Source organism: Plecotus auritus, assembly GCF_963455305.1.
Source record: "Plecotus auritus genome assembly, chromosome: 1".
Classification (NCBI taxonomy): Eukaryota; Metazoa; Chordata; class Mammalia; order Chiroptera; family Vespertilionidae; genus Plecotus; species Plecotus auritus.
Window position 1 is genome coordinate 157,462,806 of NC_137770.1, and position 19,012 is coordinate 157,481,817.

General features: G+C 47.6%; 1 protein-coding gene across 4 annotated transcripts in view; it reads right to left on the bottom strand.

Moving 5' to 3' along the window:
* Positions 1 to 1,033: 1,033 nt before the first annotated feature.
* GATA3 (GATA binding protein 3) overlaps positions 1,034 to 19,012 on the bottom strand; it is a 27,186-nt gene continuing 9,207 nt past the window's right edge. Inside the window, exons 2-6 of one of the 4 annotated variants that reach the window (XM_080672191.1) lie at positions 18,135 to 18,773; positions 15,391 to 15,927; positions 10,138 to 10,283; positions 5,739 to 5,864; positions 1,034 to 1,806 (exon numbers count right to left, since the gene is read on the bottom strand). In XM_080672191.1, coding sequence (XP_080528317.1) covers positions 1,522 to 1,806; positions 5,739 to 5,864; positions 10,138 to 10,283; positions 15,391 to 15,927; positions 18,135 to 18,375 — 1,335 coding nt within the window. In that variant the 5' untranslated portion in view covers positions 18,376 to 18,773 and the 3' untranslated portion in view covers positions 1,034 to 1,521. Of the gene's footprint in view, positions 1,807 to 5,738; positions 5,865 to 10,137; positions 10,284 to 15,390; positions 15,928 to 18,134; positions 18,774 to 19,012 lie in introns of those variants that run through there. The other 3 variants (XM_080672192.1, XM_080672194.1, XM_080672193.1) reach the window with 3 other exon arrangements.

Genomic DNA, 19,012 nt, shown 5'->3' on the forward strand with positions numbered 1-19,012 from the left:
TCCCTCAGCTGCAGTCCGCCTGGGAATCTCTGCAAGGACCATCCCAGTTTCTCCTGCGAGAAGACTGGCTACTCCTTCGAGGTGCACAAGGAAGAGGGAGCTGCAGCTCACTGAGGGACCCCGGAAGCTACTCCCACCCCCGCGTAAATCCTTGGGATTGCATGGAAGGCTCTAAAGAGCCCAGTTTCCCAAAGGAATAAATGTGCATGATCTGGGGTTTGCATGATCTCCTAGTGAATAACTTCATGTGTTTGGGTGTTGTTTCTTTTTAAACTTTTTTCTTAAATTAGCTAGAGCTACCAGGTTCTAGAAGAGCGTGGCCACACTTTGATACGATGTTACTGGGTTGTTTTAAAATATTTTCACTTTATTTATTTTATATTATTATTCCAACAGATTAGATTAAAGGCAGTGATCACTAACACAGAGTACAACAGAGCTAACAATCAGCCAGGCTGCTCCCAGGACCAGAGCTGTCCGGCCTAAGGCGCTGACATGCATGTCGGTAGCTCATACACTGCTACCCTCATAGCACAGGCTGCGGGAGGAGTGAGTGAAACGACAGATGCTGCTGTACCCTTAGAAGCTATTTAATAAATATCATCAAAAAACAAAAGGGAAAAGAAGCCCTCTGGAGCACAATCACCTTAGGTCAATTGAATATTATCTAGTTTATTCAACCAAAAATTGAGAGAGAAGAAAAATATTAAACAAAAAAAAAAGCAGATCTTAACACTAGCAGTAAATAAATTTGTACAACGATTCAGTCTGTATAATATGATGAAATAAATCTACATCTTTTCTTATTTTGGTGCTTTGAATTATACATACAAACAACAATTACAGGGACTGGATCACGCAGCATGTAGGCCTGGGAAAAGGCTATCTGAAACCCTCGATGGCAAAATGTGAGTGTTAACACGGATTGCCTGAACTGATACAATTTCCTAAGCAGAGGCCCACAGCTTTGAACAAATGATTCGCCTACGACTTTTTTTTTGTTCTTTTTTTGTTTTTTTCTTTTTTTTTTTTTAATGCAATCAAGCACCTGTGGCCAGTGAAGGGAAACAAAACTGGCAGTTTGTCCATTTGGACATCAGACCTAGTTTCTTCTTAATTTCCATACTTGATTTCCCCCATCTTCCTTAAAATTCTTGGCATCCTTCATGCCTTCCTTACAGCTACCCAGATGCAATAAAGTCTTCTTCAAATGTACAGTATTTCTTACATTATAAGTTATATGCAATGTTCAGCATTTTTTTTCACAGCACTAGAGAGACCCTGTTAAATAGGGAACATGAGTCTGAATGGCTTATTCACAAATGGGATCCAGATTCAGTGATTGGGAACGCAGACGCCACAGTGAGCTCCTCAGCAAAAGTGGCAAACATTTTGCCTTCTGCCTTCAAAACAAACAGATATCCACCGGTTCTCGATTTCATGATATACTCCTGCAAAAACGCACGTAGAAGGGGCTGGAGGCACTCTTGCCTGGAGGCCTTTAAGCATCGAGCAGAGAATCTAACCCATGGCGGTGACCATACTGGAAGGGTGGTGAGGTCCAAAGGAGAGGCTGGACGGCGGGTGCATCGGCGTCGGAGTGGTCAGCATGTGGCTGGAGTGGCTGAAGGGCGAAATGTGGCTGAGGGAGGACATGTGTCTGGAGAGGGCGGCTGGGTTGAAGGAGCTGCTCTTGGGGAAGTCCTCCAGTGTGTCATGTACCTTTTTGCACTTTTTGGATTTGCTAGACATTTTTCGGTTTCTGGTCTGGATGCCTTCCTTCTTCATAGTCAGGGGTCTGTTAATCTAAACAAAGATCAATTTTTTTTTTTTTTTACTTTGTTGCTGGCTCTGAAATGGTACAGGCTTTCCCACTCCAACACAGGTGCCTCTGACTGCCCAGCTCAGAGCTCTGCTCTCCTGGGACCCCTTCCTCCCACCCCAACCTGCCCCCTTCCCGGGGACCCAGGGGCCCGCAGGCTAGGTCTGCGGCGGAGCTCTGTCAGCCTCTATCAGTTTCCGAAACCAAGAGACCATAGGAAAGGTGTTCCAAGCAGAGGTTATTAATCATGTTCATCCACATCAGTCATTTGGGGGGAAATCTGCCTGCGGGGACTCTGCGTTCCCGAGGACCACATTCTAGAGACCTAACCAATAAGACTGTATTTCCCTAAAATATAATAACTCGTCTTACTTCGTTAGAATTTCCTTAGACTATTTCATCAGGATGGAGGCATCTTCAAGGGGGAAATAACACTTTGTCTCCTCTCCTGAAATCCATGTTGGACTTTAAAAGCACTGCCGAGGCGGCCAGAAGTGTTTATGTGCATCTGCTTCGGGAAACTAGGACTGTACCCCGATTCGAAGTAAATTTTGGCTGCCTCTCTTCTACCTGGCCTTTGGCAAGGAGAGGTGCTGTCAAATCTGCCCCAGGAATTGGTATGTTCTGGGGTCATATTTTAATACAACCTATCTTTTCAAAAGGTCATCTCTTGCCCATGTCACAGCAATGCAATGATTGAAAATTGCAATTTCTACCGAGTTCTGACTCTCCCCTTCTAACTAGACAAACAGCTAAGCCACTTGGGGGATGCAAAGCACTGTCCTAGCATGAAAGTGCTCTCATCCTAAAAATCAAAAACCAGGAAAGAACTAAAGACAGAGGCAAGCAACTACTCGAAAGGTCACAAGTCTTCAGCCTCTGAAACAGCATACCACCTCTCTCTTCTCCATTAGACTCATTGGTTTTCTTTTTAAGATACATTTGCTTTGGGGGCGGGGGGGCAGGCTGAATCAAGAGAGGGGACGTTACAAAGCCACAGAGACCACTCTCCATGAGGAGTCAGAATCAAATTAACCGCAATAGCAGTCATCTGTCCCGTGCAGCAAACCACATCTGGCCGCGTTTCCAGGGAAATGTGGCAAAGCAACTCAAGGAGGGAATGTCAGGGTCTCGGTCATTCCTGACTCCTTGGGGAAAAAACATCCTCAAGGGTGAGAAAAAAAAAAAGAAGTAGTTTCTGATGGCTCTAGGATCTACCTGTTTGTTCCAAAAGCGAACGAATGGCAGTTAAGAAAGCAAGAATTCAAACAGCCAAAAGGGACGGGCTGCTGACCGCGCTTCTGAGAGCAGCAAACACACAGCTTGCTGAAGCTGAGCTGGGAGAGGTCACGGGGTGAGTGGGGTGGGAGGTGGGAAGCGGGGGCGGGGGGGGTGTCAGGGCAAGGGCAGCAGGGGGTACAGAACCTCACACTGGAGCTGAGACCTGATTTCCCCTTGTGCTAGGAAGGCAGCGTAAGTGATGGCAGAGAGCTAAAAGGTCATTGCCAAAAGAACATCTCTGGGTTCCTTCTTCAAAGTTATAATCAAGGTAAAGGTGCTGCCTACAGAGGTGATAGGAATCTACTGTCACATCAAATCTTGCCCCAGATAATGTCCAGACACACAGCTCTTTACCCGGATATCTAGATACACACAGCCAGATATCTAAATATAATATCTAGTTACACCGATAGCCACACAAACCCAGATAACTAGTCCCAACACCACCTAGATTCACTGATACTGAGATAGGTAGTTATCTAAACACCTAGATAAGCAGAAAGGGAACTAACTTATGGCATACATATGCAGGTATCTCGATGGGCAGAACAAACAACAACACGAAGAGAATGTTAATGGATTAGTATCTCTTATTGTTAAATACGCATAAATAGCCTCCTTTTGTGAATTCTTACTAAACCAGAGAAGACAGAAAAGCCACTCTTACTGATGAGCAAGTTTCTCTCTCACAGGAACCTAGCCATGCAGTCATGAGCTAATGAAGAATAGGAGGAGAACGAGCGGTGAAGAGAGTTCCTGGACTTTTCTTTGATTTGATGAGAAATTCATAATATTCAGAAGCACTTATCTTAGCTTGGACACAAGTGAGATCATATCTCATCATGGCTAAGGAGTCAAAGAAACTTATACCTGGTTAATTTCCCATACTTCTATGGAAATAGGAAAGAAATATACAAACACACACAATTCATTGATTTGAATTGAACTCAGGTACATTCTAAAACGAGAAGGCATCGAGTTCCCACTGGTCCCCATCAGTTCTGATGCTCCCCAGGAAAGCCATCTGCTTCTCTGAAATGGGTCCTGCCTCTGCCACTTCACCAGCCATGTTCCCTTGCACAAGTTACTTGCTTCTCTGAGTCATAGTCTCTCCAAGTAAACCGGAAATAGAAATAACTTCTGCTGTCTGCTGCATGAGACTACTTGAGGCTCCACTGTAATCAAGTAACATGAAAAGTTCTTTGAAAATCATAAATGACACCCCCAAAATAATTTTATAGGCTGTGCTAATGACTGGATAGCTCATAAACTCTAATGCCCCAAATCTTACAGATTTTCATCACAAATCTGTTTCTCTCCACTGCAGTGAGCAAGTAAGTTCCCCTGAGGGAAAACGGACTTGGGCTTCAATGCTGATAAATGTGTGCAGACACAGTCCAGGGATCTGAGAGAGAAGAACCGACTCTAGGAAGACCCAGGTTCCATCAGGGCTGGCCCTGTTCGGGCCGTAGCAAGAGGGTGACCCTGAAGGCAGGGAGGGAGGTGAGTTTTGCAGGCTCTCTGGGAATCTCAGCAACTTATGCCCAAAAGGTAAAAAAAGACAAGGGTGCTGGGGTCACCCTAAGAAGTTCTCCTGTGACTCAAAAAATTTAACCAGAAACACTTCCTCCCCAATTCCCCGGTATTCCTGGGTAAGAAGAGGTGACTGCCAGAATGGCCGTGAGCAAAAAGCTCTGCCTTTTCCCCATTCAGCCCCAGACTTTGCCAAAGCCAAATAACATCTGACTTTAGGAAAATCAGATGGAGCCGAAGAAGAGAGTGACAGCGAGAGGGAAAGGACCATTCTGTCTATGGGACTAAGGCAAACTTCAGGCCTCACTAGGTCATAGCCTTTTAGCCAGAGTTGTTTGGGGGGAAAATTTTTTAAGGCAAACACCCTGCAACATGGGAGGTCCCCAAGTTAAAAGGTTAGAACTGACATAGCTAAACCCAGGTGACTGACTGACAATTACCATTCTGCTAATGTGATATATAGCAGGAGAAAGGCAGGGTTTCTTTTCCCTAGTCTGGGTAAGCGCTCTGGGATTCTTCCCTCAGCTTTCCTCAGTTCTCTGCTGATTAGGACAAAGCCCACAGATGAAATCTCTCAGACATTTCATCTCGTGTCTTCTACACAGATAATCCATTTAAAATTCACAGCACAGGGTAAGCCAAGACTTGCCCCTCAGTAACTGAATCTCGGTCCTCTGCGCTTCAGGGATTTCTGTGCCATGCATTACAATTCTAGTTACTTTTCTCTTTTTTTGCCAGAAATACAAACACAAGAAAACATCAAAATATAAATGACTTGTTTTTGTTTTCCAAGGGGAAGTTTTTTTCCCTTAAAAACCCAGACCCAAAACCACCACCCATGTTAGATTGCTGCATTACCTGCAGTGTTTTCTGACGTACTAAGGGGGCTGGACTGTCTATCCTTAAACCCTTCACTCTCAGCAAGGCTACACTGTACAGAGCAGTTCCCTACACTGGTCCTGCTGCACTGATTATCGGAGGCCTGTTGTTTGGCCCAGAGAACGGCATGCAGATCGACAAGGGGGAACCTGGGAAGGGTGACGCTGTGCACTGGGCATCGTCAGCAAGGGAGACGTTTGTGGCTGGCCCCCGTGACACTTACATTGTGCAGCTTGTAGTAGAGCCCGCAGGCGTTGCAGACAGGGTCCCCATTGGCATTCCTTCTCCAGAGCGTGGTAGTGGTGGTTTGACAGTTTGCACAGGACGTTCCTGCCCTTCTTGCTGCCGACTGGGGAGTGGAGAGAGGGGAGGGGGGGAAATCAAAACAAATGTTAAATGTGTTTTCAGAACTACAGAGACAGACTTAAAAAAATTATCATTGAAATCAAAACTAGCAAGTGGCCCACATGAAAGTAAGGAAGATCCCCAAAAGCAGCCTCAAAAAGAAAAATATAGAAGATCCACTGGCAGAGGAGCGTGCCAGCCTGCAGCCGCATGGTCAGAATTTAGCCTGCTGCGCTCCTGTGTAGAATTTGGGAGGATCAGTAAGCCAATACTACCCTCTGAGTCAATTTCCCCCTCTTCCTATCCCACAAAGTCCACCAGATGTTTCGTTTTTACGGGTGGCCATTCTGAATTAACCAGTAGCCTCCTTCACCAGGCCTACAAGAGGTCTTTTTCAAATGCAACTGCTCAGATAGGACTTCTCAACGAGGCTCCTGGCCATCACAATTACTAACAGCGAAGTAAGCACAGTCCCAAAGGCACCAAAAACACTTCATAGACCCCAAATGAAACAAGGCCTCTCTTCACCGCTCGTGAAGTGTTTGTCATCACCACAAACACTTCATAGACCCCAAATGAAACATAGACCTCTCTTCACCGCTCGTTCTCCTCCTGGCTTGTAAAGAACGGAGTGCTAATGGAATGAGAATGCCTGTGCCTGGGTGAGCTTGCATGCATGGGGTGCATAATTTAGGAAGCACCAAGCAGGACATCCAGAGTGAACAAGACCTCGGCAAATTTGCAGCAGTCTTACATTTACACAGCCCACACTCAGACTTTGTCACTCACGGTGACAGCCATCCTCATTCTCTCTAGGCAGCTTTTAGTTAATGAGACCAACTATAAAGAGGGGATTTTGGTCTTCAAGAGGAACATGGCCCCTCCTCCTGCTCTCATCTCATTCCACCTTCTGGAAATTAGGTATTTCCTATTTGCTGTTCACGGAGCACAATAGTTGCAGGTCAAATGTCAGCCTCAACTTGAATTTTAATTATTTGATTGTGTCACTTCCTTCATTTCTTTTAAAAGAGAAATTTATCTTTCACTTTCTTTTGGCACACATTTACAAGGGGGCTATTCTCTATGTCCATACTGACAAAAAGAAAATTAAACTCAAAAACTTTTGGGGAAAAATGGAGTTGGGTCACTTCTAACATTCACCTCTCAACTCCTCAGCCCCGTCCCCCACAACATAAAAAGAAAATTTTAACCACAAAATTATTCCTGCCCCTGAACTCAAAAATATTATGAAAGGCAAGAGGAGGAGAAAGAATTCAGCTAGCTTGATTAAAAAAAAAAAAAAAAAAAAAAAAAAATTCTGGCATAGTTATAAAAGCATAGGACAAAAGGGACAGAAATTGTGGCATATTTTTCCATCAATATTTTATCAAAGATCTGAAGCTGCCAGGTATGGAAAACCCACTGGCCATCGTGAGTTAACCATACTGCTTCCTTTCCTTTCAAAGCCACTAAATTGCTCCACAGACACGCTCCTCCGTCCTACAGGCTTAAATAGCAGAGCCTCTTTTTTTGTAGTAGTAGTAGTACTTATTTTCTGCATTCTAAGGAACTGGAAATTAAAAACAGCCCTTATCTATCATAATCGAAAAGGTTCTACTTTTTGGATGTCCGCTTTAAAAATAATTCAATACAACCTACCTGCCTCTAACCTCACCTGCCTTTATGAAATGTGATAATTTAACACTCAAATAACTGGTTCTTCTGTATTCTTGGGAAGAAAAAAATACATTAAATCAGTGTTTAATGATTTTGACAATTATGTTATTATGTGATTATTATGATCTTCCTGTACTTTTTTTTTCCTTTAAAAGAAATACTCGGACATAGTAGCCTAATATATACTCAGCCACCGGATTTCCCAGCCCAACAACTTGGAATGTATCACACAAGCACATCAGGCCAGCTGGTAAAATTAGAGTACGTCATTTGCAGCATATTGGCAGTTTCATAAATAGGAGCAGACTCAGAAAACATCTCCAGGTCTACAGACTTCATGCGAATTTATGCAGAACCTCCCAAAGCCACACTGTTGGATTCACTAGCAGGAGACAAAGTACATTAATAAAGCAAGCTACTCAGCTGGTCGTCAGACCTACGAAAAGCCTGGCCTGGCCTGGCCTGGCGACACTGAGGAAAGAATTCTATTGCTCTTCCCTTCGGTCACTTCTCCCATTTCCTGCGTGAGTTTACTCAGTGTTAGATATGCATCTGACGGGGAGCTAGCTACATGTTGGGCTGGGTGGCCCTCAGTGAATCGGCAACTGTGCAAAACATGAAAATAACAATCTGGAGACACAAAGCTGGGATGGAGGGACAGGAAATATAGGAGAGAAGAAAAAGAAAGGTTCTAGGTACTCAGAAGTCAAATGCATCTAAGGGCTAAAAAAAAAAAAAATATCCTGAATTTGCTCCGAATGTCTCTCGGGACAGAGCATATGAATTCTATGGAACTAAAAATATAAAACTACCCAGAACAGATGAGTAAGACAGAAAAGACAGCTGAAAATGTGACAGCCAATGAACTCTAGAATTAAAAGTACTTATTACTCAGAGTCTAGCGATTGCTTCTGAAAGGTGAATGAAGACAGTATTATATAAAATGCAAAGAGAGCCTCCTATGCAATCTGCCCAGACAGAAGAAACCCCAAGAAAATGTCAAATGTACTCTCGCTCATCAATCAGCCCATAGTCTGAGGCTTTACTTCCCCTTTTTCCTTCTTTACTTTTACCTTAAAAAAAAAAAAGCTCAATTATAATAGTACCATGACTTATTTTTAACAAGAGGTTTTTGTTGTTAGTTTTTTCTTTTTTTTAATGAAGGCCAGGTTTTGAGTGATTCAGAACATTCTTTTGTGGTGTGATCATATTCATTCTGTGCTAACACCTCCAGCCATTTTTTTTTTTCAAACACATCTTGTTCTGATCCGTTCAAACATCTTGACGTTTAGGTTAGGGAAGCTGAGTTGTTGTTTATGAGTTATCTCCAGTGCTCAGATATCCGGCAGCTTTTTCCTAGGAAGTTAGCTTTGCACATGAGAGAAAGGAAAAAAAAAAAAATACCAAAGTGCATGGGGACCAGGAGGTTGAGAAAGTTGGAGAAAGGGGCAAAGATCAGAAAGAATAAAGCCTAAAGACTAAGGATTGCCAAAAATTAGTCACGTGGGCACTTCCATCCCTAGAAAGTTTTTCCTTCTTCTGAAGAGGATGTGAAAGGTGTTGAATTGCACTAAAATCTGATGGGAAAGACGCATAATTCTTTTTAAAAAAAATAGAAAGGAATTAGATTTTTTTCCCCCTTATAATTTGATGGATGCTTCCTCAACATTAATTTGCATGGGGAAAACCCCCTCCTCCCCACTCTACATGATGAATGTCATCACCACAAAAAACATTTTGATTTCTCGACTGTGGTTGTAAAGTTATGCTTTGCCAAGCCTGCTTTTATTTGTCTGTTACATGCACTTGCTATTTAAGCTGGCCTGAGGTTCTGAGGACAAGTTGACAAATGAACTTCTGCTAGTTTTCCTAATAAATGCTTGATAGCACCAGGTTTTCTCAAGTGTTTGTAAAGGGTTAAGAAGTTTAAGAAAGAAAAAAGAGGGGGGATAAAAACTAGCACCCTAGTGGTTGTAGTTCAATGGGGGGGTCTAAGACCAAATGCTGGGTGACACCCAGAGGCAATCTGGGAATCACACAATTTTTCCCACAGGAATTACGTGTGGAAAGTCCTCACTTTCTAAGATGAAAAACTCCACTGCATACAATGTCTTCGGCTTGTGAAATCCTGTTAACTGGCCCCATTAATCTTAAATCACTGGCTCATGAGATTCATCCAGCACTGAGGCTGTGATCACTTCTACCACCTCAGGACCAAGTTCTGGGGGGTGCCTGGGACATTCTATTCTCATCCTAGGTTTCTCCATCTGTCTGTCATTATCAATGCACCTTAAATCAGTGGTCCTGATCCTGTTAAAGCACTCCTTCTATTAGCGAATACATTTCAGATTTGATAACCAAAAAGTCAGTACCCTTAACAATTTGGTAAGTGACTGGAGAGGAAAATAATAAGAGAGAAAGCTTTTCTGTGCATCTAATTTGAAAAAAGAAAGGGGGCGAGGGGGATACTATCCCGAGCAAGCTGACATGATTTTGAGCTGTCCTGCCAATTTCCTGCAGAAAGCTCTCCTTCCGGGAGAGAGGAAATTAAAAACACCAAATAGTTAGTACTGGATCAATGCTTCCCAAAGACAACTCACCAGCCTTCGCTTGGGCTTAATCAGGGGTCGGTTCTGTCCATTCATCTTGTGGTAGAGCCCACAGGCATTGCACAGGTAGTGCCCAGTGCCATCTCGTCGCCACAGTGGGGTAGAGGTCGCCCCGCAGTTCACACACTCCCTGCCTTCTAGAAACAAGATCACACATAAGTCACTTATGGAAGGAAAAAATGCAGAAAAGCTGATAGTGCACAGAATTAGAGAATGACAGTCAAATAGAAGTTTTTTTCTCTCTTCTCCCTCTTTTAGGGAACTTTCCCACCCCTTCTCCCTTGAAGGTGGCTGCCATGCTGAAAAGAATTCTTGAATGGCCAGCTCATGGTCTAACCATACACATAGAAGTGGCCCATGAATAAATTGCAGCAGAACCTTGTTCTGGGCCAGATCAATGCTGAGGACCAAGGCAAATTTCAACTTGAAAGAGTTCCCTGAGAAAATTCGGAGCCCCAGACACCCAAAAGCAAACATTCCATTCATTTCCCTCAAAGGAAAACAAAAGTGACCCATTCTCATCAGTAGGTCTGTCTATACAGATTGATTAAGTAATAAAGATTAAGATGGGGAGAAAGGGAAGATGAATCAATGGCAAGATAGGTAAACAGATAGTAAACAGATGAATAGATTGATCAATTGGCTGACTGATTTTAGTGGCGAGGGCTTTTGATTTTACTTCCCATAAAACTGTAACTGTCCCTGGCTGGCAAGTAATAGATGAACACCCAGCAGGTTCCACTCATTTCCACATCTTTTTTTCCTCTAGAAAAGGCCAAGGTTTTCCACAGTTTCCCAGACACTGTGACAGGGACTGAAGTGCCATCTTTAGGCAAGGAACCTGGAGATGAGGGGAGGGAAAGGGCCAGGAGAGGGGCAGAATGAGAGGCAGATCAGAATAGGCCAGTTAGGGAAGGGGGTGGGGGGAGCCCTTGGTCAGCTCATTAACCAAGGCCTGCCTGCAGTTGCTCTTTCTCCAAAAAAAACAAACAAACAAAATCAACAAAAACCGGCCAGGCGAGGTTTGGGCAGCATTCACTCAGGGGCAGAAGAATGAGCCAGACCCACCTCCGGAGGGAAAGCTCCTGAAGAGAATCCCTCAAAATACCATCTCAGGACACGGGGGTTTGCTTACTGAATGCTTTTCAACTTTTGCAGGAGGAGGACTGTTTCTGGGTGAACTTGTCTGGTTGTTGGGGGCTGTTCTCCACACCTGGCTGCCCTGAGAAGGGACCCCGAAGGAAGGAACCCCCCTCTATCCCGCGGGGCTGCTCCCAACCCTGCAGGAGCCAGTGGCTCTGCCAGAGTAAGGACGATTTTCCTCTCTTTGGGGTACTGGGAGGGAGGTGTTGGGGGATGGGCAAAAGAGAGATGAGCTCCTAAAGGTTGTTTTAGATTAATCAGCTAACTCAAACTACTAGGAAGACAGGCTGGGCTGGGAGAGGAAAACCCAGCAGAGTGATGGGGAATCTTGACTCCTCGCTGGGAGGGCAAGACTGGCCTGGGGACAGGGCCTGTGCTGCCTCTGGAGACCCCAGACCAAGTAGGAGGGAATCAGAGAGCTTACACCTGTGACCCAGGCTTTTCTCCAGGGCTGAATTCGAAGAAGGAAAAGAACTTTTAGGAAATGCAAGAGGGTTTGTCTCCTTTCACTTTGGAGTCCATGCCAGTATTGAGTTGTTTTTGTTCACTTTCCTTTTCCAAAAAATAATAAAATATATATCAAGGAATTAAGAGAGATTTTATTGTTATTTCTCTTGTTCCAAATTCAAAAAAGGTTCCTATCTCAGGGTCTTCACAGATCCTTCCAAGAACCCCCATGATTATCTACATAAATGTGGTCCTGGTGTGCCAGGAGCACTTTCTAGGGACCCAATAGCTTCCATCGGTCCTCAGAAAAGGCTTTGGACTGAACTGCATCCAGACACCTTTCACGGGGTCCAAGCCTGTGGCTGTAGCCACTGGATGTGGGGGAGGCATGGAGGAAGGAGGAAGGGGCGCATGAGTAAGGAGGTGCCAGAGGCTGCCAGAGCCAGGAGGCGGGCAAGCCCTGCAGGCTCCGTGCCCCAAGTGGGCACTGGGTCAGCCCCATCCGGGGACAGGGATGCTAGCCTGGCCTGGCTGGGGCTGCCTACTCTCCATCCTGCCAAGACAGGGGCCTCTCAGGCTCCCAGCCATTTTGTCCCTTTCCTACTTGGCCGCTGGCAGAGCTGGCGTGAGGTTTCTCTGGCTCCCTGCTCCTAAGCACCCTGGGCTGGGGGATCTCCCAGCCTGACGAGAGAGTCTGACTTCCTTTCCTTTGTCAGGCGGTGGGGAGGATGACAGCTTCCTTTTCAGAGGGACCTTAAGAGTTAGCAGCGGTTGCCTCCTCAGCAAGGCACTGCTCGGTAGAGCAATTTTCTGTCTTGATTCACTCCGCAAGTTTGCGATTGACTTGCGTGGGTTTTACTTATTTTTTTCTTTTCTCCTTGTTGCCTCTAGTCCGTGACTTCCACTAACAACCAATTTTCCTAATGGAGGCCCTGAATGTCTCCTGCTTTCTCTCTCTCTCTCTCTCTCCCCTCACTCGCTGCCTGGTGTGAGCAACTCACACAGACACCTCTGTCTTAGGTGACAAGAACCACAAAGCTGCGTGGCCTCTTGACATTCAACAGCCATTTTCAAACACCCCTTCGCCTCGACTGAAATCCAGGAACTGGGCTGAAGGACAGGGGTTGGAAGCAGGGGTGGAGGTTATGAAGAGGAAGGTGGAGTAAGATGCCCACGGGAGGTGGGGCGCTAAGAAGTGACCATTTGCAGAAAGGCTTTGTCTTTTGTTTGCAAAGAGCTATCCCAGCGCCAGCCCTCATTAGAAAAGCAATAGGTGCCCTAACCACAGCTCAACGGTCTCTCCAAAATTCGACAACCCTCTCTTCTCAGTCTCCTCCTTGGCAAGTGCAAAGAAGAGGTTTAAAAAAAAAAAAAAAAGCAACCACTAAAACCAAAAGAATCCCCTTCTCAAGAATGCCCACCACTTCCACCGCCTTTACACAGAAAATGTCTAGAAACTTCCCCTCCCCGATCCCACACTCCCAAAAGTCCCAGCTCCCTCGATGCCCAGGTGTGCTAACCTTGCTTTTTTGTGCTTTTTTTTTTTTTAACTGTGGGAAAGGAATAAGAGGAGGAAGTAAAAAGCCAAATTTCAATTGGCTCCTTATCTCTCCCCCTACACACACACAAAATAAAATAGGTTTATAGGTACCCCTGATTCTGGTTTAGAGAAACCGCAGCTCTCCCCACCTCCCTAATGTTCATGTTCGTATTCAGAGTCTTAAGGAAAAAGATGAGAGGAAGAAAAGACTAAACTGAGGGGCGAGGGTATGCACAACACAGGGTGAGAAATCAAACATGGAAATGAGGGCAGAGAAACCAGAGGCTTTTGGAAAAGGTACTCTTTCCCCTCCCCCATACGCAAACCACCACACGGGCCTCAGATACCACGATCTACCCCCAAAACTTTTAGCCCTACCAGAAAAGAGAACTTGAAAAACAAAATCCCATCACTACCTCAAAATGCACAGGTCTGCTTTCTTTGCAATCAGACCTCAAGCCTTTGATCTACTCCCAGGTTTTCCGCATAAAACTGCACCCCATTTCTCTCAAACCCTCCACTCAGTGCCAAGCCCAGCCCCTGACCAGGCAGCCAGGCCACTCTCCTGGCCCGCTCTCCCTCTTGCTTTCTCTCTGACTCCACTAGCAGCCTACCTCCCTCTCCCTCTGCCGACTTTCATGTACTGAGCATGCAGGTCTGAGTTTTTCTGTCAGCCTAACCGCATCCGGACTCTATTAAAGTTCCTGGCTCGGGATAAACAATGCAACTGTCGCGTGCAGCAGTCTGAAAATAATTGGATTAGCTAAAACATATCAACTAAAAAGAGACAGTCCTACCCAGGCAGTCAGAGTGAATGTCACCCTGGAAAAAACCCTGAGAACTGATCTCATGGTCACTGGGTGCCCAGAGCCCTCCCTCTCAAGTTTTCTAAACCGGGGTTTTGCCAGCTCTGTTTTAAGACTGCTCATCTCACCCATAAAAAAAACAAGTGGTTTTCACCACTTCTTTGTATATAGAAACTCCATAGACGGAGGACAGAGGCAAGACAGTAGGAACGGACAGGGACAGTCACCCACCCTGAAATGGACACACCCACCACACAACAGTCTTCAGAGAATCATCTCTAAAAACATAACTGAATCTCATCTCAGCGAATCCCAAACTTTCTGATTCAACTGCTTTGGTTATAAATAAAATTGGTGGTGGATTCTCTCTCTCTTTTTTTTTTTATTATTTTGTGTGGGTTGGGAGGTGGTGAACATTAATGCAAGTGTTTACACCAAGAGAATAAATAAATAGTGCGCTGGTAAGACAGGGTGTGTGCTTTTCGGAGAGAGGATGAGCAGAGGAAGCACAGACACACACCTGGGATCTGTTGCAGTCCTTCCTTCCACCTCCTCTGGCTTCAGATCTAACCAGGACTATGTCCTGAGATTCCTTCCTGCCCCTGCCTGGGCTGCAGGTACCTGGCCCTGTCTACTTTTGATTTACATGCAGCCGCTTCCCTAGCACAGAGCCTGCCTTGCTGTCCCAAAAGTTACCATGAGAACCCCCTTTTCCACACAAAGAATACGTGGGCTGCTCTTGCAGCGTCACGCCCAGTGCAAAAAAAGAGATATATACACTTTATTTACACATGTCTGTATAAAGGACTGTCCTCTGTTGACTGAATGACCCCGGTAGAGCTGGGCGGAGAGGAACAGTCAAAGAACTCAGAGGCCAGGAAGGGTCAGAGGAGGGACCTGTGTTTGTTTAGGTTTCAGGAGGTTTCATTTTAGCATTAAACACTAAAGAGTTATTCCCTCGCCTTCCATTTGGTCTTGGAAACTGACTGAAGGTTACAGGCAGAGCCCATACCCCCCACCCCCAGCAGGCAGGCAGGGGAGGGTTTGTGTTTGTGTTTGTGTTTGTCTCTTTCCTTTCTCAGCCCATTGGGGGTTTAATTAGCTCCCACTGCCACTCTGCTCTGAAGACTGGACTGAGAGGGGACACACCTCATTCTTTGGCTGTTAGAATGGAAAGAAATCAAATCTCAGAGGGGTCTGGAGCCGCACCCAGTGGAGCCAGACTGGGCTCTCCTTTCCCGACCCTGGATTTAGGAGAAGGAAGAGGCAGAGGAGGAGGAGCAACCCCAGGGCAGAGCAGGCGCCTACCTGTGCTGGATCTCGCCTTGGGCCTCGACTTGCACCCAAAGCCGGTGGGAGAGCCCCCTAGCAGGGTGCTAGGAGGGAAGAGTCCGGAGCTGTATTCTGGGACGTAGGGCGGGTAGGTGGTGATGGGGTGGTGCGCCGAGGATGCCGCCCCTCCCAGAGTGGTCATGCTGCCCCGCGAGTGTGAAGATTCAAGCTTCATGCTGTCGGGCAGCGGCACCTGGTACTTGATACACTCCTTCTCATCCTGCCGGCCTGAGCCCGCCGAGCCGGGTGTGGACAGGGACGGGTCCGGGGAGACGTCCTTCGGCGGGGTGGGCGGAAAAGTGAAGAGGTGCGGGCTGGAGTGGCCCGCCGACAGAGAGGAGGACGAGGCTGGGGGATAGACCGAGAGAGGCCCCGGAGAGCCGTGGTGGATGGATGTCTTGGAGAAGGGGCTGAGGTTCCAGGGTGAAGCGGTGTGGTGGCTGCCCAGGGCTTTGCCACCGTCCAGCCAGGGCAGGGATCCGTGCAGCAGCGGTGGGCGACACACCTGGCTCCCTGCAGGAAAGGGCAGGAGACAGAAAGGCTGGTGAGAACAGCCCGGAGGCCCTCAGATTCCCCTCCACCCCAGTCTCCCTGACAGGAAAATCCCAAACACAGACCCGGCCTGGGTGCAGGCCCATTCTCTCTAATCCAGGTGGTGCCCCAGGTACCTTGGGCAGCACACACTTCATCCCTCCCCTCCCACCCACACAAATGTCCCATCAAAGCCCAAAGAATGAAGGGCCTGTGTCTGACACCCAAGAGGTGCTGAGGTGGAGTGAAGAAGGGCCCCTTGGTTTATTGGCCTCTCCAGATACACTTTCTAAATCACATCCCATGAGGTCCCTCTCTAGAACCTGACTTGATTTATTGGCTTCCTTCAATGGCCGGGGTCCCCCATCCTAGACCTACTCCCAGCCAGCCTGATAAGAGTCAGCTGTGAGTGATGAGGCCTGAAGGGGTGAGCCTAGAGACTCACAGCACTCAGCACCAGCAAAGTCCACTGTCCAGCTCCCCGTGCCCAGAGCAGGAAGGAAAGGGCTGGGAAGAGAGGAGAGGGGAGCTTCTTAGGGTTACTTACAAGTAACCCTACTTCAGTGCTTGCTCATAATTGGCAAGGCCTGATATGGGATTTGCAGGGAGATTGTAATTGTTTAGACTGCTGGATAAAGTTCTCAAGACTGTACCCTGGAATGCCTTTCTCACCCTCCCCAATCCTATAGAAGAAAATAAATGAAGGCCAAGAAGCCCTCCAAGTTGTCCTTCCCCCAGTGTGATATGTGAATTTTCACCTGAACTCCTGATACACACAATTCCAGTTCATGTGTATGTTTCACTCACACACGGTTGAAGGTAGCCATAACCTAGACATACACTCTGAGAGGGGGAAATTTAAACTGCAAGTTCAAATCCACACACACCTTGATCTTTTAATCCAGTGCCTGCCTCAGCGTTTGACGTTCTATTTCAACCATTAAGAACAATACTGAAACTAAAATCTTAAGAGAGAGGAAGGGGAGGAGAGAGGAGGGGAAGGAGAGTTCTCTGAACACCAAGGGTCAAGATTCAGATTATGCAGGAAGTAGTATAGTAAATAATATGAAGTCTGCATCCACGCATTTCCACTTAACTGCTGATCTGCACAGAACAAGGGCAAAGAGCGCCCCATCCGCAGAAACAATTGTTTAAACGTGGTGACAGCAGGGCGGAGGACGCCTGCTGCCGGAGGGGCTCTGTCATCTCAGCCAACCCGGGCACTGAGAGAGCCGCACGCTTTGAAACTTTGCTATTTCTTCTTTTAAAAACACCCTTGCTGCTGGGAAGCGTTAGCACCCCCCCCCCCTTCCCCAACTACACAGGGCTGGGTTTCTTTTTAGCATTTCAGAACTCCCAAACTTCTCAAGGTGAAAGAGAAAGGAAAAACAAAGTTAAGGCAACTGTAATCGCTCCTCCATAAAAAAGGTGGATCCTCAACCTTCTTTGGGAGCCTCCTGGACTGTTGTAGGCCCGGGCAGACGGTAAGGCCAGCGTTGCGGGGAGCAGCAATGAGGCCACCTACAAGCGAAGCCGCAGGAAAATTCTGTGCAGCCGGGAATCTAGGGAACTGCAAATGTCTCCACCTTAGGAGAGTCGTCTTTCCACCCAAACCCCTTGAAGCACCAGAATTCCATTCCTCCGAGCCCAGATGTAGCTAGACCTGCCTAGAAACCTAATGTACGAGCTTTACGGGAACAGTCAAAATCAGGGATGTTTAGAAAGGACGGCTCTCGGGCCTTTCTGGAAATGTGTTCGCTGGCAGAAGGAACTACGAGATAACTGGAGGAGCGAAGAAGCCCTTTGAAGAACCGAGTCTGAGCCGCTTTGGGCCAGCGCCGGGTGCCGGCGGGGAGCCGTGGCCGCGGAGGCAGAGCCTGGCTCCGGGCGCCTGGGCCCTCAGAGGCCCCCGACCTGCGGCCGCGCGGGGAGACGGGGCTGCAGCCCCGCGCCCGCCAGGTGAGCGCCAGGCCCCAGGGATTCCAGCAGCGGAGAGGCGCCTCCAGGACTGTTGTGAAAAACACACTCTCAAGACGGTCGAGACGGCTTCCTCGCCCATTTCCGGGCCCCAGGTTTTTAAAATGAAGCACTAACGGCGCTTGGAGCTTTGGCTGTGTTTCCCCACCCCTGGTCCCTGCCGGCCTCCCCGACCTGGGGCAGCGGGGTCTCCGCACCCAGGGTGGACTCACCGTGGTGGGTCGGAGGGTACCTCTGCACCGTGGCCCTCACCGAGTTTCCGTAGTAGGACGGGACGTGGTTGCCTTGACCGTCGATGTTAAAAAGTACATCCACCTCCTCCGGCAGAGGGTACTGCGCTGGGTCCATGTAGGAGTGGCCGAGGCCCGGGTGGTGCGTGTCGGGGTGCTGCCCGTTGAGGACCGCAGGGTGGTGGTGGCTCACCCAGCGCGGCTGGTCTGCCGTCACCTCCATGGCCCCGGCTGCGCTCGCGCCCTCTCGCCGGGCCCGGAACCCGCGGGTGGAGAGGGAGGGCGATCGGTCTGGGATGTCAGGGGGTGGGGGCTCCGAGGATCTGCAGGTGAGCTTGCCGTCGGAGGAGCGGGAGTCGTTTAATGATTTGTTTTTCAGTATGGGAATGGGAAAGGTGGGAAGGAAAGATGAGCAAATGAGATTTTCAAAATATATATATATATATCTTGGAGTGGTAGTAGTTTAGCAAAGAAAAGAGGAAGAAAAAAGAAATTAAAAAAAAAGAACAGGTACAGTAGGATAAAGGGGCCCCAAATTGCAAAGGGGGGCGAGGACGGCTGGAATTCAGCAAGTGAGGCTCTTCTACAGCGGCTCCAAAGCGGAGGCCCTCCTCGAGTCACCTGCAAAAGAGAGAAGGGGAGACCTGGATGAGCTCCTAAGTTCTTTGGCACCTGAGTTTATGAAGTGGCACCACCTGCCCTCGAGCCGCCGGCCCGCGCCCCGGGACACGCACACACACGCGCACACGCGCGCACCTCCTACGGAGCTGGGAAAACCCGGACGCAGCCCAGGAGGGAAAGACTCCCAAAGGACATCCCCACAGCCTGGCTCTCCCGGGAGCCCGGGACTGGACTGAGCC